The 25,732-nt window shown below is 33.7% G+C and overlaps 1 protein-coding gene across 3 annotated transcripts; it reads left to right on the forward strand.

Moving 5' to 3' along the window:
- On the forward strand, positions 1-24,424 carry LOC140745502 (neuronal synaptobrevin). Of its 3 annotated transcripts, XM_073077387.1 has the most exons (7): positions 6,446-6,568; positions 14,810-14,927; positions 18,076-18,154; positions 19,256-19,335; positions 20,245-20,296; positions 22,979-23,009; positions 23,369-24,424. In XM_073077387.1, the coding sequence occupies exons 1-6, from the start codon at positions 6,564-6,566 to the stop codon at positions 22,984-22,986; spliced, it is 342 nt and encodes a 113-aa protein (XP_072933488.1). In that variant the 5' UTR covers positions 6,446-6,563; the 3' UTR covers positions 22,987-23,009; positions 23,369-24,424. The 3 variants fall into 3 exon arrangements, with proteins under 3 accessions (XP_072933487.1, XP_072933488.1, XP_072933486.1); XM_073077386.1 differs by lacking the exons at positions 6,446-6,568; positions 22,979-23,009 and adding an exon at positions 1-407; XM_073077385.1 differs by lacking the exon at positions 22,979-23,009.
- Positions 24,425-25,732: the final 1,308 nt, after the last annotated feature.

The raw sequence follows: 25,732 nt of genomic DNA on the forward strand, positions 1-25,732 counted from the left end.
CGCCCTCTCCCATACAAATCGGGAAACCCATTCGCGGAAGGTTTTCTTTTCTGTCTGTATTTTCTGATATTTCGCATATTTAACGCCGATCTCGCGCTATTCTGCATTCATTAACGCCAAATAGTTATTACCGAGTGTGTTTTTGGATAAACGTGCGGTTTTAGGTGGTTTTCGATAAGAAAAGGTGCGACTAAAAATAGATTGCCACCCGATTTGCTCGAAGGGAAATCTAGTGAGCATCCCATTCATAAAACACATTCATTTCGTTCTGGGCTGTAGCTGAACTAAGTCGGGAAGGATAATTCCAGTTATCAGTGAATGAACTGTATTTTAACAGCCTTGTGGTTTATTGATTTGGCCGCCATCGATTGAGATTCGACACCTTCCCAGCTAAGCAGCGACAAGATGTGAGTAAACTACGCCTTACTTATTGTTAGACTTATACATGTAGTCGGGAAATATCACAAAGTCATTATTAGACGATTTGTTTTACGATTAAATCGATATGTGATGTTTTAACGGTTGATTTTAAACAAAAAACGTGTCTTCTGTCTACAAATATGGAAGGAATATCTACTAAATTTATATTTTTAAGCGTTTCTTTGTTAGAATTGTGGTTATTTTTTTATAACATAGCGTAACATCGAAGTTGACGTAGAATCAACGTCATATATCGATTTTATAATTCGATAAATTGATGCAGTTTCAAACCATATGTCAAAGGAAATACCATGTTACATATGTATACCTATTACTTATATACCTAAATAATATACACTAATCATGCTTGGATGATACTTATCTCAAGGGTCATGTTCTATCCCTGACTTAAAGTCTCTTCAAGGGTGGGACATAGTATATTAATCTTTATCTATAGTATATGATAATGTCTATGGTATCTACAATACAGGAATTAGTATATTTGTATACTACTAATACTCTGTTTCCTCTTGAGGTCAAATTACCGAGGTCAAATACACTCGTGCATACAATGTTAAACAGCTCATATTAATATCATACATAGTTACATACACACATAAATACTATATAAGTCACATTCAGATGACATTGCGTAAAGTATATAATTATGTATATGGACTATAATTATGTATGATAATAACATCCGATGATAACATGGTGATCTGTTACTAACGGATTAAACAAATAAGCGAATATTCAGTCATTTACTACATAAGAAGTCACATATTATTTTGACTTACATATGACGGGGAGAGATCATCATAGAAATGGCAACGCATGTGTGATCGGGTTCAGGTAAAACCTTTGTTCATGGAGTAACTTACAGACTTTCATCAGTCACTGTGACCAATTACTATCAGGTAGTTTGCATTTTTTACTTCAACTTCAAAAGAAACATATAAACGATGCTATCGATTATAGATAATTATTCGATTGTCTCTATACATATTCAATTCGGCGGTGCTGTGTTCCGTATTGAAGGGTGTGGTAAGGGAGACAGACTTTTCTGAGGCGTCCCAGCTTAGTCCTCAGGGGAAGCGGCGCATCTGTGGCCGACCTCGGGTAGGAATATCGTATCCTATCTGGGGTTGATTACAGATGTCCATGGGCGGCAGTAGCCACTTACCATCAGGTGGACTGCATGCTCGTCTGCTACTCTTATATTATAAAAAAAATGCCCATGAGCGGCAGTAGCATCTTACCAGCAGTTGGTGGCACCGGGTATATGTAAAACTTGGGATCGACTCCAACTAGAACTCTAATGTTTTCTGAGGTTAATTAGTCCACGAGCGACAGTAGCCTCTTACCGGCGGGTGGACTACGTGTTTTCTACTTCAGTATTATAAATACTTTCTCAGCTCATTATTTATATAGCTTACAGGAAGCACATATGTATGACCTACTTTCGCTCACGTTATTTTCCCATTTATCAGAGAAATAAGTAAACGTGAAGAGGAACAAAGGAAGATTGGTTCCCCAGTAGCGGCTTTAAACTTTAATGGAATATTGATCTTCACTCCTACGGTTGTTTTCACCAAGTATTGATGAATGTTTAGAATTTGCTGAAATTAATTTTGTACAAGTTTTAATTAAAACATATTATGGTATGTTTTCAATGAGATTTACTTTTTCCTAAAATTATGAATATGTTTAAATATTAACAACATGAAACCTAAATAATTAAATAAATTAAAATCACAACTTAAACACTTAATAGAAAATATATGTATACAACTAACTGACTCGGCAAACGTTGTGTTGCCTTTCAAATAAAAAAATATTAAGACTGAACAACCCTTATCACTTAGGGGTATGAAAAATAGATAGTAGCCGATTCTCAGACCTGCTGAATATGCATATAAGATTTTATGGAAATCGGTAAAGCCGTTTCGGACGAGTATGGTAACTAACATTGTGACACGAAAATTGTATATATAAGATAATAAAATTTAAAAGGCGGTCACGTGATCTTTCCGATTTTTTTTAACATTGAATTAGAAAGCGAGCATGCAGTTCATCTGATGGTAAGTGGTAACTGCCGCCCATGGACGCTTTCTACACTCACTGGACATCTGTAATCAAACCTAGATAGGATAAAATATTCCTACCTGAAATCGACTACGGATTCGCCGCTACCCCTGAGTTTGGCGCGCCTCGGACAAGTACATATATCTCCACACTTCAAAACGGAACACAGCATCGTTTAAAACTGGTGTTTTCAAGCAGAAATAGGTGTGGCGGTGGTGCCACCGGAGTCAAACCACAAAGTCTACGTAATTTAGAACCTTTTACAGTCTTCTAAGAAGGACGCAAAAACTATAAACCGCTATTATGACCAAGAGCTCTACCACCCTTACTTCCTACCCAATTAGTTACAAGTATATGAATCTGGTTTCCTGTTTCCAACGCTCATAAACGCTCATAAACGTTAATAAAATTAGCGCTACCAGAGTCAAGAGACTAAATAAAAGAAACAACATGAAATACACGAAATTATACACTCGAATGCATTTATATTTTTATTTCAAAAACATCATTAAAACTGCTCTCCGGCGCTTTTCAACGTCTGAAACGAATTTGCTTTCACACTAAGAGCTGCCGAGTATAAAATTACTTTTAATTCCACAAACTTACATAAATTGCCGTTGTCCTAAGCTTATTATATTTGCATTTTGATGTTGTACGATTAATTGTAGTTTTTGTTTGTAATAACTGTAACCTCGATTAATGCTGTGATTAAAAAGTAGGTTGAATCATTCTGCGATTATAATAAAGCATTTAAACATAGCGAAAGTAAAATATAATTCTATTGGAAAATACAATAAAGATACGTATAAAGATAACTAAATATGGAATAAGTTATTTTTCATAGAAGAAGGAGGTAGAAAGGATAAATTAAGCATTAATCCTTATTAATGTTTTAATCATTTATATAAAATTCGACGTCATTTTCATATAAATGATATAAATTAACCGTAGTCTTTAGTAGCCATTAAAGTCAGAGTATGATAGGAAGCGCCTTAGTAAAATCATAATTGATTTTAGTCAGAAATTCTAATACAGGTAGAGTCGCAATTATTACGTAATTAAACTTTTGTCTAATAATCTAAACTATGTCTCCCTTACCCACACCTTTCAAACCAGGACACACCAGCGCTTAACGCTGCTGTTATGAGGCAGAAATAGGTGTGGCGGTGGTGCCGCGCGGGTCGAACCACGAGGGATTCTACCACCTTCAACCTACCTATTGTTTGGTTTTCTGAAGAAATTTTTTATTCTTAGAATGCCAACGAGTAATGGGTTCACCAAACACAATTTAATTACAAGTCCTTGCAAGTTTTCCAAGTTGGGGCCGCCTTCTCAGAATTATATCAGGCGGAATTTTAAATTGAGTTTCGTTTAACACGCTATAGGGGTGAAAATGTTTTTGAAAGAAAGTTCAAAAGAAAAGTGCATTAAAATTGCTGTTTGCTGTTAAGAAAAACTGAATTGAATAGATTTCCACAACAGTCACTAACCATGTAACTATGTAGACTACAGTCTACAAATTCCAAGTTCTGACACAATCCGCTAGGGGCACTGGTTAGAAGTAGTATGAGCAAATACATAAACAAATACCAAAACAGTCATATTTGTCAAAACGTAAAAACTCACGGTAAGGGTACTGAATACAGTTTCTACTTAGTAAGTCTTGTGTTTGTTCTATCGTGATGATCAGGAATTATAATATGCTAACTAACGTTTTGAAGGTGGTAGAATCCTTTGTGGTTTGACTCCGGCGGCACCACCGCCACACCTATTTCTGCCTAATAACAGCAGTGTTAAGCGCTGCTGTGTTCCGTTTTGAAGGGTGTAGTAAGGGAGACATACTTTTCCGAGGCGTTCCAGCGTCCTCAGGGGTAGCGGCGCATCTGTGGCCGACCTCAGGTAGGAATATCTAGTCCTATCTAGGGTTGATTACAGATGTCCAAGGCGGCAGTAGCCACTTACCATCAGGGGGACTGCATGCTCCTCTGCTATTCCCATATTATAAAAAAAACGATAAAGACAACATGAGGACCTCAGTTAGAAATATCTATTGCTATCTGGGGTTGATTACAGATATCCATGGACGGCACTAGCCGCTTACCATCAGGTGGACTGCATGCTCGTCTGCTACTCCTATATTATAAAAAAAAAAGTTAAAGACAACATGAGGACCACCATTAAAACTACATGCCTTAAGTTCTCAATAATTATCAAACATTATGTTTACCATTCCGCACGTAGCGTGATGGTGGTGACTTAACCACTTCTCATTCTCATAGAAAACCGATGCCCAGTAGTGGGACTGATGATGATACAAAAATATATTCTTAACTACATAAGTCATTAATAACTTAACTATACAAGCTGACTCGGCAAACGTTGTGTTTGCCATATAAATAAAAAAATGTTAAGGGTGAACAACCCTTATCACTTAGGGGTATGAAGGAAAGATAGTAGCCGATTCTCAGACCTACTGAATATGCATACAAAATTTGGTGACAATCGGTAAAGCGGTTTCGGAGGAGTACGGTAACTAACATTGTGACACGAGAATTTTATATATAAGATTATCTTAAATGAAATATGTAAAATCCAAGCCATTATGACATGTAAAATTAGTATAATTAAAGTTTCGAAGCACGTACCGAAAACCCATATGCGGGCACAAAGTTCCATTTGATGTTATCTTAACAAGTTAGGTCGGTATTAAATTCAATTAGTTGATTCAACTGTCGTCAGGCTTATTTTGTGGTTTAAATGGAATAATAGTAATATTATACCATTTATAATAGTAACATGCGATATGTTTAGTTGGATATTTAAATCGTCATGATCGTCAGTCAACCCTTTATTGTTCCACTGCTAGATCTCCTCTTAAAATGGGATAGTCTTAGGCCATATAGCATGGATGATCAAGCTCTTTTGAACTTTTTTCGAAGAACTGTACGGCCTATAGGTTTCCTAACGATATTTCCTTATCGTTAAAGCATATGACAATTAATTACTAATACTCACATAACTTTAAAAATTAAAACATCGAAATCGAACTTCCGTCTCCCAAATTGAGAGGATGAATTTCAAACCACTTAGCCATCACTGCTATGTTATCACTGTTATCAGCATTACTCATAGACTTGGAATTTTTAACTGACATTCTATATCTATGGTATTACTAGTGTGTTGGTCATTATCTATAGAATTTAAACTAGATATAATATACTTCAAAGGAGATGTTTCAAAATGTATGGGCTCCCGGCCAACTTTTGTACACTATACTAAAAACTAAGAAAATATGCAAAGAACAATTCGTAGGGGTTCATTTTCTTCAAATCATGTACGTTTAATTGTTTAAAAACAATAATTTACACTTAAACTTGCAACACAACAGCGGAAAAACATCATAGTTAAATTATTAAAATTAGGGTTAGTTAAATTCTAAACCAATTAATTAAGTATGGATTATTAATTGTCGTTTCGACCTAACTAACGAATTGTTTCTGAAATTGTAAAGCACGTGGTCATAAATGTGTTCCTTTGTGTACAACAAGTATTTGTTTTGAACGCGTGCTTGTTTCTCTAATCTAAATTCTCTCTATTTATGGTATTTACACTCTATAGTTACAAATAAATAGAATTAAACTGTTCTATACTTCGTTAGCTATTCATACATCATTGTGTAAGAAAACTGAATTTCAATTTCTTCTCTTTATATAGAATAAAAAAAAATGTACGTCAATAGTCTACAGAATATAAAAGCAACCTGTTTTATGAAAATACCATAGAGTTTATAAATACTTCATAGACAATAAATACGAATTGTGACAGTTTGTATTTTGATGATAAATGATTGTCAATATTGTGCGTAGTTATCATATAGATAAAAGTTATTACAACTACAACGTCATATTAAGTAAATATTTATTTAAAGATTTATACAATACAATATTATTTTATTTAATATCTTTGCACTTGAAAACTTTGCTGCAACGACAGTTTTGCCGCAAGCTAGCAACTGGTGTTTCTTTGTTTAAATTTTTGGCTGCAGACGGCAAAACATGAAGTAAGTCTATGTTACCATTGTTTTATATCAAGGAAAAGTTGTTCAGTGAAAGGATATGGTTGCTGTTCACTTTCTTAGGTGGTAGAACCCTTTGTGGTTCGTCTCCGGCGTTACCACCGCCACACGTATTTCTGCCTAATAACAGCAGTGTTGGGCGCTGCTATGTTCCGGTTTGAAGGGTGTGGTAAGGGAGACATACTTATCCGAGGCGTTCCAGCTTAGCCCTCAGGCGTAGCGGAGCATCTGTGGCCGACCTCAGGTAGAAATATCTAATCCTATCTGGTGTTGATTACAGATGTCCATGGGCGGCAGTAGGCACTTACCATCAGGTGGACTGCATGCCCGTATGCTACTCCTATATTATAAAAAAAAAACTTACATAGGCGACCATCTTAGTCCTCAGAAGTGACAAAGCGTCTGTGAGCGGCATCAGATAGAACCTTTCATCTGTGGACTCGTAACCCATGTCTCCGGACTGTACTTGCTATTAGGTGGATCAATTACTCCTTTAATGATATGACAAACCACTCCCACTTGGTGAAACGTCTTTTTTGTTCATGTATTTATCCCTTTCCACGCCCTTCAAATCAGAACACACCTTAAGATAGCTGTACCTACTAGGCAGTAAAATTGGAAGTACAAATTTATTGTTAAACCACAAATTTTTGTTGTTTGACTTAAGAAAATAGGAAGCGTCCATATAGATATATTTATATCTGTAATAAACCCCAGATAGGATTAGATATTCCAACCTGAGGTCGGCCACAGATGCGCCGCTATCCCTGAGGACTAAACCGGAACGCCTCGGATAAGTCTGTCTCCCTTACTTCCACACCCTTCAAACCGGAACACAGCAGTGCCTAACACTGCTGTTATTAGGTAGGAATAGGTGTGGCGGTGGTGCCATCGGAGTCGAACCACAAAGGGTTCTACCACCTTCGAAAACCATCTATAAAATATCGGCACTGCCCCACAGAGCAACTTTTGATAAGATAACTTTTGACAAGTAAATAACAATCGGTTATTCTGTAAAAATAATATTTTATTAAAACAGCGTAAACACTACATGTCCAAAACAATGTTTAGATACTCGTTACATACATTACAATAACAATGCTATATATTATTTAAGTAATAGTATAACAAAATATGATACGAAATTGCAACTCAAATCTTCCCGTCTATGTAATCTTTAGAACTTAAATAATAAAATTTAGATATATTTCTCTCCCAGTGCTAATAATAGCTGCAAATAATATTTATGACAAGGCTTAAGGGCATATTCCATCACACTGGTCAATGACGGATTGCCACTTATATATTTATATTGCCACTTATTATTTACTTATATATTTGCTAAATTTTAATACGCTTATAACTTCGAAAAATCATAAATGTCTGAAATTAGATCCCCGAATCATGACAGGTCCATTTCATACCCACTTGGTTATAATCGCATAACATCATCATCATCATCAACAACCCATTACTGTCCCACTGCTGGGCACGGGTCTCCTCTCATATAATGAGAAGGATTAGGCCATAGTCCACCGCGCTGGCCAAGTGCGTATTGGTAGACTTCACATACCTCAGATATTTTTTTTTATTAATCTCTCGGGTATGCAGGTTTCCTCACGATGTTTTCCTTCACCGTTTAGCAAGTGATAATTAATTTCTGATACGCACATAACTTTGAAAAATCAGAGGTGCGTGTCTGGGATTTGAACTTCGGACCCCTCGATCGAGAGGCCGAGTTTCTTAACCACTAGGCTATCACTGCTTTCATGCATATCGCATAACATTAATATCTAATTACTCTTACACTCGCATTAAACATAATATTAACGAATTACACATAGCTACACTGTTTACGTAACATTGACTATGTTTGAACGTACCTAAACAAACTAAATTAAATTACAATTAAATTCCATTCCTTTGATGGATATCCAAACAATGGCACTCCAACTGAAAGACAAATTCATCTCGCACAATGGAATAGAACAAAGAAGTTTAAATCCAATACCATCGGAACATGTGTTTGAGTTCGTGTTGCATTGTTGATGAGGGTAATCGAAAATGTAATAAAGGAATAATGACTACTTTAAATTTGTACTATCACCAAACTTAAATATTACATTGAAAAAAATACAAATACAAAAAAACGAGAACATTAAAAATAATAAAGATATGTGAACTAAAATAAAATTTTAATTATCCATTAAATTAGATTTGCAATTATAACGAACCCAAAAATACGTAACGTGTAATAAGGCAAAATAATTACTCGTATATGTGCTTTTAACTATGACTTTCATTAAAACCTTTCATGTATAATAATTTACTAATATATATGTTACACCCAAAATGATAAATTCAGATATTATACATAATATGAAATAGTACTATTTTAATTCATTTATTTTGTATTGTGTTTCACGATCTGTTATTTTTAAAATAAAAGTTCTCAATTATAGAGTCACTGGCCGGTGCAATTGTATGCGTTAGCATAAAAAAGAAAAAGAACGCTCCTGACGTTTGACTTGTATTTTGCGCGGGAATAATAACTTGGTTCAAGAAATAGTTTTATTCTTACAATACATAGTCTACCATTATTTATTAACTAAAAGTCATATACTCGTACTACGTGATATTAACTGCGAAGCCTGGAAACGAAGGCACGTGAAGATGAAAATAAACCGCTGACGCGAGAATCCAATTTGCCTTACGGATATTTATTTTCCTTTCATTTATTCGTTGGACTGGTACATTTGTTTGTTCTGACATTTAACCTGTTAACACAATATCTCTAAACAAAAATGTCACGTCGCTCTGGGAAAGTACAACATTCGTGTACATAAATATTGCTTTACGCTACAAGAGGAAAAAATGTGCTAATATTGTCTTAATGCGATATTGTTTTACAAAACTGCGATATTGCCTTAAATATCCTAAAGTAAAGCAACATTGCTCTACAAAAGAACACCATACCATAATATATTATATGGGCGGCTAGGACCATTTAGCATTATTTGGGTTCCATTCTCAATTATTATTTTCATTATTATACCCATAGATTAGTAAAGATTACTCACTCCTAACAAGAAAATGTACCCAGTTTTGAGAATTAAAATAGTTGCGTAAAAAAGTTTTGCCACGTCTCCGTGTTAAAATGTCCCTAAAATATTTGAAATAATTATTTATTACTTAAATTACGTAATTATCACGTAAATTAGTTATTTATTCGTAAATTTTCTCTTAAAAATGTTTTTATTTGTCAAGGATTCAAAAAAAGAACTTACTAAAATAAGCCGTTTGTGACTTCATTCAATTTCAAGGCGGCGAAGCATCTTTACTAATCTATGATTATACGACTAACTTATTTTCTTAGATAGTTTCTATTTCTGTACTATAAAAGAAAGGTATAGTTTTAGATTAGATCGACGATGAAAATAATATTTACGATGTTTTCATAAATAATTCATGCTTTTATGAGCTCTTATTTAATACGAAAGTACGAATAAGTACTACAATATATTATAATAATCTACTCATCTTTCATAATATAAAATTCCTGACATTTTCGACAATGCTTGTCGCCAAATTAATTTAGCCGAGTTTTCGTATAATCTGACTCAACTCTGAGCACGAAATGTCAATGTCGTTTTACCACGCGGCTAAATTAAGCAAACTATTTTGATGGGTGCGCGGTAGTAATTTGTACTAACAGGACCCAAGAGATGATCGTTAAAGTCTACGCTCGTATTTTTCTAGATAATTATACCTCACGCTGCAGACAGGCTGCCTAATGGAAAATAATTTGCCGCTTATGGGCATTTGATTGAAACGTCAGAGGAAACGCCGATGCATTGCCAGCTTTGAGGACAACTCTTTTTGCAACTTGCCCTGAAAATCCCCATGTAATAGCGCGCCGAGAAATCAGTACATTTCGTGGCAAAATTTTCGAATGATTTTCCGTCGCTGTCAATATTCATTTGAAATCAAAGATTTATTTGGAATTTCAAGTAGTCGTCATAAAATCTATCCTCAATCTCAGCTTGGAACTTAAATGTCAGTTTGAACAGGTCAATGAGAATCTTTCGAGATAAGCGTTGCATTAAAGCGCTAAAACTGTAGCCACAACTTGGCGACGTTCACAAAGCACTTGGAACTTTTGTTTTGGTAAAGTGCCAGATTTTGTGCTGGATTGGGAGATAAAAATAATTTTGAGGATTTTTACTGGAGGTTCTTCAATGTGTAAGAGTAACAATGGAAGCGTTTGATATCAAGAGCAAGGTCACACTAGCATGTTTAACGAGCTGTACCCTGCGTTTTTATTTAGATTTGATGGATTTTCAATAAACATCTGCCAATGAAAGTGTCGTCAAAATCGGTCCAGGAGATTAGCCAGAACAAATAGACAGACAGACGGAGAAAAAAATAGAATTGCTTTTTTGATTCAGAATTAAGTTCTTATAGAAAAATGAATTTCAAAGATTTTACATCACATAAATAATTGCAGTTTAACAAAATAAGATTACCTTTTAATTACCTTTAATTACCTTTTAATTAGCTTTTCTTTTTTTGGAAAGTTTAATGAATTAAGCAGCAAAATATTATATAATTTCATATCATATAATAACAACGTAAACGTATTAAGCTGCGGACTAACGCTGAAAGTTTCCCATGTACTTCAATTTATATACTCAGGCAATAGTAACTATAACATAACTGGTTCAGTATAATGATCTGTATATAAGCGAGCGTAGGTGTACAGGCAACAAAGGATAACACGTTCATGCCGACGCTAATTGAACGAGCTGCCAGCAATCCAGCTGTTTAATTAAAACTATGGTAGAAACGCAACTAGAGATTAACTTTATATCAAACGAGCTTTTGCCCGCGGCTTCGCTTGCGTTACGAAGTAATATTTTCATCCCCTATTTTATCCCCATGGGGGTAGAATTGATCAAAATCCTTTCTTAGCGGATGCCTACGTCATAACATCTACCTGCATGTCAAATTTCAGCCCGATCCGTCCAGTGGTTTGGGCTGTGCGTTGATAGATCACTATGTCAGTCAGTCACCTTTGAATTACGTATATATATTTAGAAGAACTAAACTTGAAATATCTGATCGACATTTTATAATTACTAGGAATCTCTAATCTTATAATTATAGGTACTTTTATATATTCATTGAATCGTTTTTTTAATAGAAAGCTTTTCGAGTTTTGCCCGCCATTATGGTTTGATGTTGAAAACTACCAAAGTGATCTAGGTAGGACTCTATGTAATAGTGTACAATTTTAGACAAAAAAACGTATTTCAATATCTATTAAGTAACAAAGTAAACAATACATTGAGCTGCGGGCTAACACTGATAAAGTTTCCCATATACCTATTGTATACTCAGGCAACAGTTTGGAAACTACAACATAACTGGTTCAGTATAAAGCTCTGTATACAAGCGAGCATAGGTGTACAGGCAACATGGGATTACACGTTCATGCCGACGCTAATTGAACGAGCTGCCAGCATTGCAGCTGTTTAATTAAAACTATGGTAGAATACAACAAGGGCTCAACTTTCTATGTATACAAATAATTTGAAATGTACGTTGTTTTTTAAAAAAACTCTTTAAGTTCAGAGCTAATAAATAAAAAATAAATCATATAAATAAATTCCTTTTATCTATCATTACAATTCTACGTTGAAAATTACCAAGTCATAGATGAGACTTAACAAGTAAAGATATAACTATACGGGACGTAATAAATGTGACCTAGTTTGACCTAAGACTAGGTATTTAGAAGTCTTGAAGACTAAAAGAATTGTATACCTAAAAAGGAAGCAACGTTGAAAAGCTTATTATTGATCACAGCCGCGTTGATACAACTGAAACTCATAAAGGCTATAAAATAAAAATAAAAGCCTTGATAGAGAATTCACAGAGTGTGACCAATAAACACGGGCTACGACCACACGGACCACGGGAATACACGGACATAGAACCTACCCGAAAAGCAATACATTATGTATTCATACAACCTCATGTCCGCCTACACACAATCCACTCGAGCAATTCGTGTTTGGGAAAATTTCGTATGTAGGCTATCGAGATACAGTAAATGTACAGCGCAATTTGGATCTCGTCCAATTCAACTTGTAGAACGTTGTACAACTTGTGGATTTTTTGCGGAAATTACTTACATTAAATGTATAACAACATTTCGATACAATATACGCGAGGTTTTCTCTGCTATTCATAGATATATTGAATAAAAACAGTTATCACTTTTCCTGTCGAGCATTTATACTTGCACGCGTTCCACTCACGCACATGAAATAACGCGCTGCAGTCTATTCGCGATCCGTGTGCGTGTGCGTTAGAACCGATAAGATACACGTAGCACGCATGCAGCTAGGACGCGCGTACGGACATAAACATGCGCGACGTGAAAAGGGCCCTTTAATTTTAATAATTAGGTAGATATTTAAGGATAAACCCTTACTACTTAACGAAAGATTTGGTATTATAATATTCATGTCTCTTATATTACAGAAAATCTTAACTACACAATCCAGTAAGTTAAGAGTTAAATGGTTAATAGAGTTTGAATGCTACTTACGAACTGGCAAAGTTTTATTAACTAGAAGCCTAGGGTTAGTAATCAAATAAAGCATCTTTTTTCTTTTTTCACTTAACAAAGAAGGAGCCTAAATATAATTATAGCAAACGGAAAAGCCAACGCCTAGGCTTTCAATCCGATTGTCCTTGATATCTAAAACTTATTAGACGTCGATCTTGACAAAATCAATTTCAAAGCTCTCAGATCTACTTAACCCAACGTAATAAAATTTTCTGTCAAAAGACAATAACGCGGGGAATTTCAATTTCCAGTGACATTTCTATTTATATGACTCTTATCATTATGATCTCTTGATATGACTGCTTTTATAGTCAGAAATATAGCTTTTGTAGAAAAAACATTTTGTTGTGACACAAAAGTAGCAAATTAGCATGCGTCCCACCTGATGTTACACATGTTTCATGTGTTTCTCATGAATACTAATTTAAAACTATCTAGCAGGAACTAGTTCTCACAACATTGTGGACTCTCTCATCCAATAACAAACTGTAGGCGATACTAAACATCTATAGACTGTATAGGTATAGATAAAAGAAAAATCACACTCGTGAGTCGGGTGGGTGAACACTTCTGAAATTTTATGTGCATGTTCATGTCTCAAAGAGCACGCTAAGCGGTCAGTCAGTCCTGATTGTTGAGGTTACATGGCAGATATTAAACATTTTTGGTGATCTTACATTCGAGAACCTCCCGGACAATTTTATCACTAACCGATACCTTCCAACCACGTGACTTGGTAGACAAGGTTAAGTTCTTCATTGATCACAAGTGAATCAAGCAGGAATGGCAGAATTTTGCTTTAACTCTTGTATGTCCAAAAATTACATACACTTTTCGGGAAATTTTAGTCGCATTGACTGTATCCATTCGCGGTACTACGTTGCACTAATCAATCTGATATTCGTCCGCCCCGATATTCGATATGGTGGATTTTAAAAGCATCCCCAGAGTTATGGAGCTCGTGCACAGCTGTGAGGCATAAAAAGGGGTGCAGTAACAAGAAACACTTAAGCACTAAAATATATCTCTCCTTAATCGAGAATATTACAACTCCATGAGATCTTGATAAAACAAACATTTTACTGCATGTCTCTTGGACGAAAATGTGTGGTCGTAAAAGTCTCTATCGCAAAGTTCAGTGGTCTGTTTATACCGTTTGTTTGAGCTCTATTATTATCTTTCTCCTTTCTGTCTGCGTTCTGTTTTTATCATTGGTTGACTGAGCTATAAAAGTTTATGAAGCTCGATTTGAAGTCTCGAAGGTCGTGAAGGAGAATCTTATCTCTTATTTTGTGAATTTTATACATCATTTTTAATTCAAGGAAGCTTGGTTTGCCTTTCAAATAATGATGCATCAATTACTTGTATTTCTTAAGTCGTAACCTTATTAGAAAGTCATGTCACTTAATAATTTCAATGAATTCATAACTTATGTGTTCAAGGGTTGAAATCTGCTTATCCAATGTATATGTACTCGTATAAGGTATTTATCCAAATTATTATTTACTATTTTCTGGTTATTTTCCAGTCGACAGCACAAAGATATTCTAGTTTATTACTATAAAAATAAAACTGTTTGTGTTTGACAGGGCGACGGAAGGAGGACTGGCGCCTAGCAGCGATGATATGCCGGTGGGCGGGCCGAAGACGCCCCAGCAGATCGCCGCCCAGCGCCGCCTGCAGCAAACTCAGGCGCAAGTCGATGAGGTAACTAGTCAAAGTAAAATATATACCTACTTAGGTACATAATCACAGTAATAAAATAAAATATTACACAAAATGCTAAACATAAAGCCTTCATAAGTCATAAAGCATATAGCATGTAGCATAATATATGTGTTTGTTGAAAATTGGTATAAAATAATATTATTTACACTTTTAATATCTATCCAAATCTGCCATTTGTTTCTATGTTCTTCCATGATATGTCAATTACTTAAGTTTCACAAATTCTTAATTAACGCGCTACAAATTAATGAATTATTGCTATCTTAAATTTACACTATTTCAAAATCATGCGTTATAAAAGATAGTTTTAGCAAGGGACACGTATTCTTGATGAAATTACTTACTAATATGTTTACACGTAAAACAACGATGACATTCTGGAAACTCTGTGTAAACCTCGCATAGGGGACTGATTGATAGAAAATTTAACTAATTACCAAAGTACTACAAACTTCCATAGTTTCCTGTCTCCGCTATCTTGTTTGAAGTTTACTTAATTGTTATGTCGGAACTTGAAGATATTATTTCTTGCTCCAAGAATTTCTGAAGCGGAAAGCGGGTCGAGTGGTTCTTCGTTGCTGCTTCTCGTCTTCATGGAATTTAAAAGCACTGTGTTTTCTCATAACAGCCATTTTTCTTGTTTCTTATGTTTCTCGTAGATGTAAAAGGCCGCAGTTCTTAATGGTATGAGATTTGAAATAAGTGTATTAACACGTTCGCTGCGTAAAAAAAAACAGTAACTTTCAGCTAGTGCGACGGCAGTCCAAAAATGCATCCACTTGACTTTCTTATTGTGCGTGGCAGGCCTTTTCGACCCGACACCTCTGGGTGGTATTGAAGCCCTATTATCTTAGTCAAGGCGCATTTTACATTATAAATTTTTATACTTTTAAAATCCTCATGAATCACTTGTCTATACATTAGTCCCGCCCCTGGCTCCTCCAAATAGAAAATGAGAAATTAGCAATCGAAAATGTCTGGTCGATAAGGCCCGATACCGCACTAGAGTGTAATTTTTGTAGTGATGGGATAGTAAAAGAAAAGAAAATATCGAGTCATTAATTTTATTAAATTTTAATAAACACAAGCCGAGCCTTTTTAATGTGTTACACATAAGTCAAATATAGTAATTATAAAGGTAGACCCAAATTTTATATAATTACAAAGATTTTTCTTAGGGATTTCGAAATATGAACCACCGTATTCTTCTTCGTTATCACTATCGTTTTCTAGTACTATTTTGTTTTTACGATGCGCCATTGTAACGAAGCTTGCAGGAAACCGAGTAGCTCGAGCGCGTCCTCCTCTCGAAGCTAGCACAACACTACTGGCGGCTCAACGCGTACGCATCTGCACAGTGCGGCAACAGGTCGCGAGCGGTCATGCACCAAAACAGGCCTGCCCCCGCACTGAGATAACTTTTTTTACGTTCTATGCGGCGGAGGTCGAAAAAGGCCTGCCGTAAAAATACCCAAGAAACAGGTTTCGCACTAGCGAGAAAGACCTATTTTTCCTGTGCGCATATTAGTTTGGCACCGCGTCGGGCCGATTGTGGGTGAACCGCAGTGAACGTGTTAAGGAAAATCCAAGGAAACGCAAACATCATTTTACATAATTCAGATTATGTTAAAAATATGAAAGTAACTCCGAAAAATTTAGAACATGTTATATTGCGATATGAAAATCATGTAAAGTATACTGTGAAAAGCATGAATTATAATATAATATAAAAGCTTGAAAACAATACTAAGTCGAACGAGGGAGGGAAGATGTTACTAAAGCTAAAATAAACGAACGATGAAGAATGATGAACAAAAGAAATAGACTAATTATAATTATGGAAAAATAATCATATTACTTCAATGCTTAATTAAGAGCAGAGCGGAAAATTAGGATGAATTAAACGCATAAACTTTGTAACATTCGTCATTTCTGTTTCATGAACAGCATTACCAGTAAATTCGTCTCTTGACAAATGTAAATTACTAATTTGACATAACTGCAAAGTTTGTCAAACGCTAGTCTAAAGTCTAGTCCTTGCTTCAACGTAATGTTTGAAGTTGAGTTATTGTTACGTGTCATGAGTTTGTAAAGAAAATGGGTCGAGAGCCCCTTCGTTTGGGCTCTTGTCCGTATCGTGGGACTGAAGAGCACTGTCGCCCCCCAGCAACCATTTGCTTATTACACTGGAATAAAACAGGAGTACAAAATAATAAAGATATCTCGCAGAAAGGTTTTGTTACACGACTTAATTTTATAGACTAAAAAGCAAATAGTTCTTATACTTAAGCTTACGTTGGCAATCAAAATTACGATCAGGTAGTCGTTTAAACAGAAAAGTCACAGAATTGAATCGTTATTTTTAGTAGCTAAATTGAAACAAAGCGTCAACCAGTATCGTTAATTAGAAACTCTAGTTAATCAAACAATTAATTCAAATTATAATGGGCGCGTTGGTGAAACTTCGAGATTGAGCCGAGAACTTCGGATTTGACTGCAAGCTATTTAACTTCATCTCATTAAATATTCATGAAGCTTCCAGAATACTTGCTTAAGTTACCTTATTTACTGCCATGTTGTACGTTAATTTATAATGAGAACCTATCAAGTATTTGATGTTATACCTACATGACTGGTTGATCAATAAGTTTTAGTAATGCCTTCATTTATACAATCTGCCTTATAACAGACAGGCTAAAGTGTTTAAGTTTGAAGGGTGTAATAAACAAGAGATATTTACACAACATGTTGCAAGTAACACTTCAATTCTAGCGACACATTTGTAGCCGTCCTCAGACCTATTTTTGGTATATCACAAATGTCTAGCAATGTCCACTTCATGTCAGAAAGATTTGTTGCTCATTTGCTATCTCAAAACCCAAAAACAGTAGTTTTAAACTGCTGTTAAATGGCAGAAGTAGGTGACGGTTGTCCCTATAATGTCGAAGGACAAATGATTCTACCACCTACAACCTATTTCACCACGTAGTTCAAAGCAGCATAAACATTGCTGCTACAAGAAAATATTAGTACGGATTCCTTCAGTCGATTAATAGTAAATAAGAACACTTTATGATCACATCAAAGGCGTATTACTTTCAGAAATAAATTGCAATTTTCTCCGCAGGTGGTTGACATCATGAAAACGAACGTCGAGAAAGTTCTGGAGCGAGATCAAAAGCTCTCGGAACTCGACGACAGAGCCGGTAAATATTTAATATAATAATAATTTGATCGTTCAACATAACTCAGATTCTTGTGTATGACGAGTTCTGGGACTTTCGTACAAAGAAGATTGTTCCCTGTCGAAGGGCTTTCTAAATACACTCCAAAGTTGGAAATGTGTATGTAATTTTGTTTTGTTTATATTACTGTTTTTTCTGCTTCACCTCCGTTAACGTTATGTAACGTTCCACAATCTCCCCATATATAAAAGTAAATTACGTGTTAATGTATTAATGTGTTAATGTTGTCCCAAAAAGCTTAATCGATTTTGAGAAAGTGTTTGTACCTATGGGTTCCCCTAGTAGCTCTTAGCGTCATCCAAAGTTTTATTGATATCCCAGTTTTCCTATTTCCTTTCTTTTATAATTTCCACATAAAATCAAATTGCCCTGAATTTTTTACCACCACCACTCTCTCACTATGAAATCCATAACTCATTTCATGACCACTACCTCTCTTACAACGTTTCGAATATTCATAAATGAATATTATCTAGTCCCCTAGCTATAATATGACCCTATATAGTAATGATAGGTCCTCTAGTTAATTAACGCGTCACATTTGTAGCAGAAACTAAGCAAACATATCAACGTGTTAGTTTGCTAATGTCTTTATAAATGACATTAGACGTTAATCGATTGCCCAGGTGACGGTGTAGTCAACACCGTTTGCAGTAGCATTTAATTATACCAACACGAAGGGTTTCAGCGTATCACATAACATACTGATAGGTACTCTTTTTACAAGGTTTTATTAACTTGCTTTGCTAGTAAGTACCTCTAGAAGTCATCTTTCATTGAAAATAAATTTTAAACTATTTGCACTCAACGGTATTTTAAATACTGCTTTGGGTATATAATATTTTAACTCTAACTAAAGTTTTTATACTATTGGTACAAGAATAAAATGAAAAGTTATTGGAACTTTTTATTATTACTTATTCTATTTTTCATTTTTTCCGCGTTTTTTCGTGTATATTTGTTAATATATAACGGCAAAAAACGAAATATTTTTATTAATAACAGGCGATAGTGACACTTACCTACATATGTAATAAATTAAAACTAAAATATTAATTTCAGATGCACTTCAGCAAGGCGCTTCGCAGTTTGAACAGCAGGCCGGCAAGCTAAAGAGCAAGTTTTGGCTGCAAAACTTAAAGGTTTGATTGACTGCGCATTTTATTAGACTTTTGTAACTTAATAATAATAATAATAATACTCTGTTGTCGGCGTATCTTACACAAAACTGTATTCCCGAATTTCCACTTGACTTATATCAAAGAGAACATTTTTGTGAATGTCGAAGTAATCCTTTGTGTTACAAAAATCTGCGATAAAATGAAACTTTTTATTTGAATAATAACGATGACGCGCGATTAACGTGATACTTGTTTACTAGATAACTAATTAATCTCATCCGGGAAGTAGCATGTACTCCTTGCAATTTACACCCGGAGTACCGTATGTTTAGGATTGGATAAAACATGACCTACATTCTAGGAAACTACCAGAAGCTTAAAACACAAAGGGTGCAAAAGAATCTTTCCTTTTCTTTGCTTTCATGTGGGCGGAACAAAGCTAAACATCCACTGAGACTTGTGGCATAATGTACGGTAGAACCTTGGCTCAATAATAATGCTTAGGATTACGAGAGGTTAGACGAATAAAATTTTAGTAAGGTTTTTAGGAACTGAATATTGTGTTTAATTATTTGCAAAATTTGCATTACGCAATACGATTGCTCATTCTGTTAGCTCTAAGAACTATCTCGATTCAAGAGCATCAAGAATGTACAGTGCAAAATTGCTGCCAAAAATACCTTGCTTAGAACTTCACACTATCCTGAAAATTATAGAGAGCTCTCAATTGCAAACATGTACGTAAGGATTACCTACTCTCGAATTTTCTGTGTTCCATAAACAGATGCGTATTAATACGTAATTCGTAACACATTAGAATACGAAAAATTAGACATGCGTACCTCTGACTATAGTCAGTTCTAGACAGTTCTCATTGTATTATACTATAACAACTGTCTATTAAAAAGTAACATCATTAAATATTTCCAGATGATGATAATCGCTGCCGTGATTGGAATCATTATTTTGGCTCTCATCATCGGTAAGTCATAACTATTTCACCATTCCCTATCATTAGTAACAGTCGCTATTATTTTCTTTACATTGAATAAGTTTTTAGACTAATCATGCATTTATTTTTTCTCACATTTTCAGCCAACTTTGTGTGAACAGTATCGGTAATCGAAGTTTAATTTAGAAGTTATTGTTATAACGTTATCGATAGTGATATAACGTATGTTATTATTTTTTATTAATGTTTTAAGCCTATGTGTAGTCTGTTCAAATATAACGTTTGAAACATGTAAATGAAATTGACATTTTTAAGACTCATTAATTACATTTAATGATACTTAAAATTAGAGTCATAAAATACTATCATTAGATAATAGCCATTGATGGATTGATGAACAAATTTCGTAATAGTATAGTGGGTACATAACTAACATCAGATAACGATTTATAGGCCAACTTTTCAAATCGAATAACACTTTTGAAAAGATGAAAATTTATCTTATCTCTACACGTCTTGGATACACACACGTTACCTTGACTAATTAGCTTTATTCAAATGTAACAGTTATAAATAATTTTCAAAGATTACATACATTTCTACATTTTTAACTACCCATAAAACAATACTTAAATTATTGTCATATTCGATTGAAACATTATATCTGAACAGACTAAGTGGACGATGTAATGTGTTGTTGAACTAAATGTTGGCTTTCACTGTTCCTACCACTTCGTGTACTCGTATCTGTCTCTCTTGATAACGTCTCGTGCCTTGTCTCTTATACATTATTGGTGTTAATTTTGATTATATACAACCTTAACATTATTATCATCTAAACACACGGTAGTGCGTCAGTCAAGTTATCAAAAAAAGAACTGGCGACACAGCACGGAGTATTATATTACACGGACATAAACATCACTAATGGCAATGTTTTTTTTCTATTAAACATTTATAATAGCTTCTACCAATATGCCAAGAAAATAATGTCGGGACATAAATTATTGGGTGATAACATAAATGAGGTTGAAACTAATTGAAATTACTGTCAATATTAGTAGTTGTGCTGTTTAAAATACTCGTATGGTAATAATACCATACGATTACATAAGTAAAACCAAAAATATATGAAAATATATCATAAAAGTTATAAATATAATGAAGGAATTCTACTATAAAAGTTACCCAATGTTTTTGTGAACTATGCACAGAAAATATTCATAGATCTTACAGAATCGTGTGGTTATGGCACATAAATCGATCTGGTTTATATGCCATAACCAAACGATAACTTAATTGAAATTGTAAATAATAGCTTTAATACTATAAGTACCTACTGTCCATGGCGAGACCGCAACCTCCAATTACTTGAAAAATTCTACGAAATAGTTCTTCGAAGCACTACAATGTTTAAGCCTTTCACATAACTCTCAAATCGTAGATTATTATGATTTACTATAGATACAAGAGATTTGTATTTCATAGTCCATACTAACGATATTTTAGATTTTAATTCTACATGTATCAATATCACGAAAATCAGTTACTAGAACTTTAACAACAATTCTACATTTACCATTAATGTTACGGATATTTTGACAGCACAACTACATATATGAAACAAATAGTGAGTTGACTATATATTACAATGAAGATATAATGATAACAGTAGATTAAAATATATATGAATATGATTATAATTATGCGTCTCGTCTTAGCATTTTGAAAAAGTCTAATACCTACTATAGTCAGCTTACACTTAAAACAGCTTTTCGCAAAATTCTTGTCTGAAATTGCTCTTATCTATAACCTATACCCATATATAAGAATACATGTTTATCCTACATCGAAAATTATGATATAAAGTGTCAAATACACGATATCATTGGTTTTGAAACATGTGCCGCACGGGTTATTGGCATAATTTCATCGATTATACGAAAATCATTTGACCATTTTCCAACGAAATACTCGTTATACTGTGTTTGGACTGTGGTCTTATCGGCCATCGTATATTTGACATTTACCTCTACAAATAGATACAACAAGCCCGCCCCAGGTCGGCCCTCAATATGGGGCTTTACCTTTTAATACCTTTATTTAAATTACAAAATACGGGAGTGTCGCATCTACTTACTATAATAAAATATAATTGTATGTCATAAAATCTCCCAAAATTATTGTCGGTAAATTATATGTTATGATGACTGGCGTAGATATATAACACCTATAACTATATATAATCAATAACTTTATCCCTATCCAAGAATGTGACGCTTGACCCAAGAATACCCAAAGTATATCTGTTTAATATTAAGCGTAATTACTATATTATTTTTGTTACATACCGTACTTTTTATGGCAATAAAAGTATAGACGTAAATAAATAATTATATTTGACATCCGACTGCTTGGTGGTTATTAGATATAAAAAGCTTAAATTGTAAAGTGTAGCACGCCTTTAAGGCCTATTGCTAAAATAACGAGTGCTTGCCTTCAAAATTTTTAATAACTTGCCAACTTTTTACAAAATTGCAAAAGATAGAAGGAAAAGTATTCCATTTAATAAATATTTTTATTCAATAAGGTCTGTGAAATTTAACTGAAATATCAAAATATGAATACAAAAAAAGTCAAATATTACAGCCCCCGGATTTACAAAATAAAATTATATTTTACATATAATAATAATATATTTATATTTTCTAGGTCTGTAAACACCATTGAAGGAAAAGCCGAGGTATAGTGTATGAGTAGTGTGAAATATAATTGTAATTTTAGATTTTACCTACCATTTAAACATCAAAGCGGAACTCTATACACATATTTGACTCGTGAAATAAATTACTTGTCTGTTTAATTATAAAACCTTGATTCCGAAACTTCTAGAAGGTTTCTAGTACACACATATCAGACATTAATCGATATCGATATTAATATTGTAGCGAATAGGCCTAGAGATATAACCCAGACACCTCTGTATGGTACACCAGTACTATGATCACTATATCATGCTTTTACTCATTTTGTAAGTTTGGATGTTATTGCTTACAACTAATACTAAGTAATATTATAACGAAATTCTGTTTATATTTTCAGGTTACTTCTACAACACTTTTTTTTAGTATTCAGCGTGTTCTAACAACTTTCGCAAACTTCAAGCCCTACTAGACGTTTGATATTATCTTAATTTTGTATAGAATAATATTTATTAATATTTGTAACCGTAGCGTCTGTCCAATCTATCTCGTGCAACGTATTTCCTATAATAGATGATTATAACTTTGTATGAACGCGTCCTAAGGCACGACTTCTTTTATCACTTTCACCTGAATTACGATGAATAGAATATTTTTAGATAATCTTTCTTTGTTAAAATATATACTTTGTAATGTGGCGAAGAACAAAAATTGCTATTTGCTACATATTTAAATAGATAAGGCTAATCGAAAAGAAACCATATCTCCCGAGTTTTAAAACTTTGAATTTTATTATTTTATTTTTTTAGATTTGGACCAAATTTCTTAAAGAACTTAGCGACCGCATTTATTTTTGTACCTCGTGTATTTTTTATTCTGCGTCTGTTGAAGGTGGGTAACGACTGAGCATGTATAAAATCGCACAGGCGGTTGTTGAGCCAACTTTGGTACTAAAGATATGATAAGCTATTTTGCGAATATCTGCTAGAAACGTATAATCAAGCAATGAAAATAAATATATGCTATCATTAAAATTACTTATAGCAAAATATTATTATCAATTATTAATAACTTCTTAAAGTCATAACATCATACTGTCGCAGATTCTTGCAAAATATAATATAAAATGAAAATTATCGTCCAAATATTGCACGTATTGGTTTCTTTAGAAAAATACGACTTGGTACTGCGATTTTATACTACTCAGTATTACTTCAACCTAATAAACTTTGATAAATACCTATTTGTATGTTGGACTGTGCTTTTTTCTATATTTCTTGTTACCACTTTAGATGTTGATTAGATATTTAAATAGATTTTGGTTCCAAATTGGGGACTAATATTTTATTAAACCATTTTTGTCTTTTTTTTCGATAAAAGTTTAACACGCGACTTCGCTTGCCTCAAATTTTATCAACTTTCAATACATTGATATCTGTAATCAATGTCATTAAAATTTGAATTTATCTTCTCAAATAATTCTCAAATTATTTTTCATTTAAGTACTAAAAATGTCTATTGTATATATTATTTGTGTACCACTAAAGTACTCCTAAACAAATTTAAAAAGTTTCAAAATAAAATTTTGGTCGTGCACTACTATGCCCCCCGTACTAGACGAACATGATAATTTTTGATTAAAATTTGTTTAGCCAAATATTACCCGGCTTAAATTTAATATCGAATTCGTATAAATGTTAAAGTACTAAATGTTATTCATGTTTAACGCTTGCCATATTCTTGCCATTACATAAATTAATATTAAATCTACATAATTGTCGTAACTTAGAAGTCATCGTAGAAGACCCTATCCCTACACAACATAATAATAGATACTTCTAATAAAGTGCATAAGTATTTACATTTCAGACTTTTATTAGAGAAATAATATATAGAAATATTTGCAAAACTCATGATTATCGATAGATGACATAAATGTTTGAACTATTTTCTAGTAATTTTAGAAAAATTAAATGTATAGCCGTTTGTCTGAATATCTATACTTACCGTGATTAATGTTTGAAACGAAAATTTGTATTAAATTGTTGTTTGTAATATTGATATTAGATAAATTTACGTAAGTATTTGTGCTATCTTGTCTTTTCATGTATTCGCAACTGGCCAATGTATTAAAATCATAAACTTGTCTCTCACTTACTATATCTTTTTATGTGTGTATACTCGATGTATAAACAGCTTCGTAGGTAGAAATTGTACAAAGGAACAGTAAAAAGATAGATGTTTAATCGTAGCATGTTATGAAATATAATTCAAACAATCGTTGAAAATGTTCATGCATCTTGTTATTAAGGGGATTGTTGGCCAGAGAACCGTAGATAATAATCGTAAAATTAATAATTAATTATCACGCATCAGTATGCTCATAAAAATCGGTTTTCGATATTTATCTATCTATTCTGAAACATGATTTTGTTAGTAAACTGCACTTTACTGTTAGATTATGTGTATTTTAGAAACAAAAAATAGATGTACTTTTAGAAATAAGTAAAACATTCCTACTCGGTTTTTGCAACGTAATTAAAGTCTGTAAGCATCTTATGCTTACAAACATAGCCTGAAAAGCCAAAACACTTGTATTTTTGAGCAAAGCTTAATTTGAAAATCATCAAGTCAAAGCCAAATAAAGTGAAAGTAAGCTCGAATTTCATTTTCGGGCCAGATAAAAGCAATACAAAAATATCAAAACAAACTTCTTACCCGAAATTCTAAATTAACCAGGGTCTATTAAATATGGTTTAGGTAG

Source organism: Epargyreus clarus, unplaced genomic scaffold (assembly GCF_041222505.1).
Source record: "Epargyreus clarus isolate Ecla_fem2 unplaced genomic scaffold, WU_Ecla_fem_2.2 ptg000010l, whole genome shotgun sequence".
Lineage (NCBI taxonomy): Eukaryota > Metazoa > Arthropoda > Insecta > Lepidoptera > Hesperiidae > Epargyreus > Epargyreus clarus.

Excerpts from the sequence above, each read along its gene's own strand:
- LOC140745502 (XM_073077385.1), top strand. Across the intron at positions 18,155-19,255 it reads GGAACTCGACGACAGAGCCG|ATGCACTTCAGCAAGGCGCT; the intron begins GTAAATATTTAA and ends TATTAATTTCAG. Across the intron at positions 19,336-20,244 it reads TTTGGCTGCAAAACTTAAAG|ATGATGATAATCGCTGCCGT; the intron begins GTTTGATTGACT and ends AAATATTTCCAG.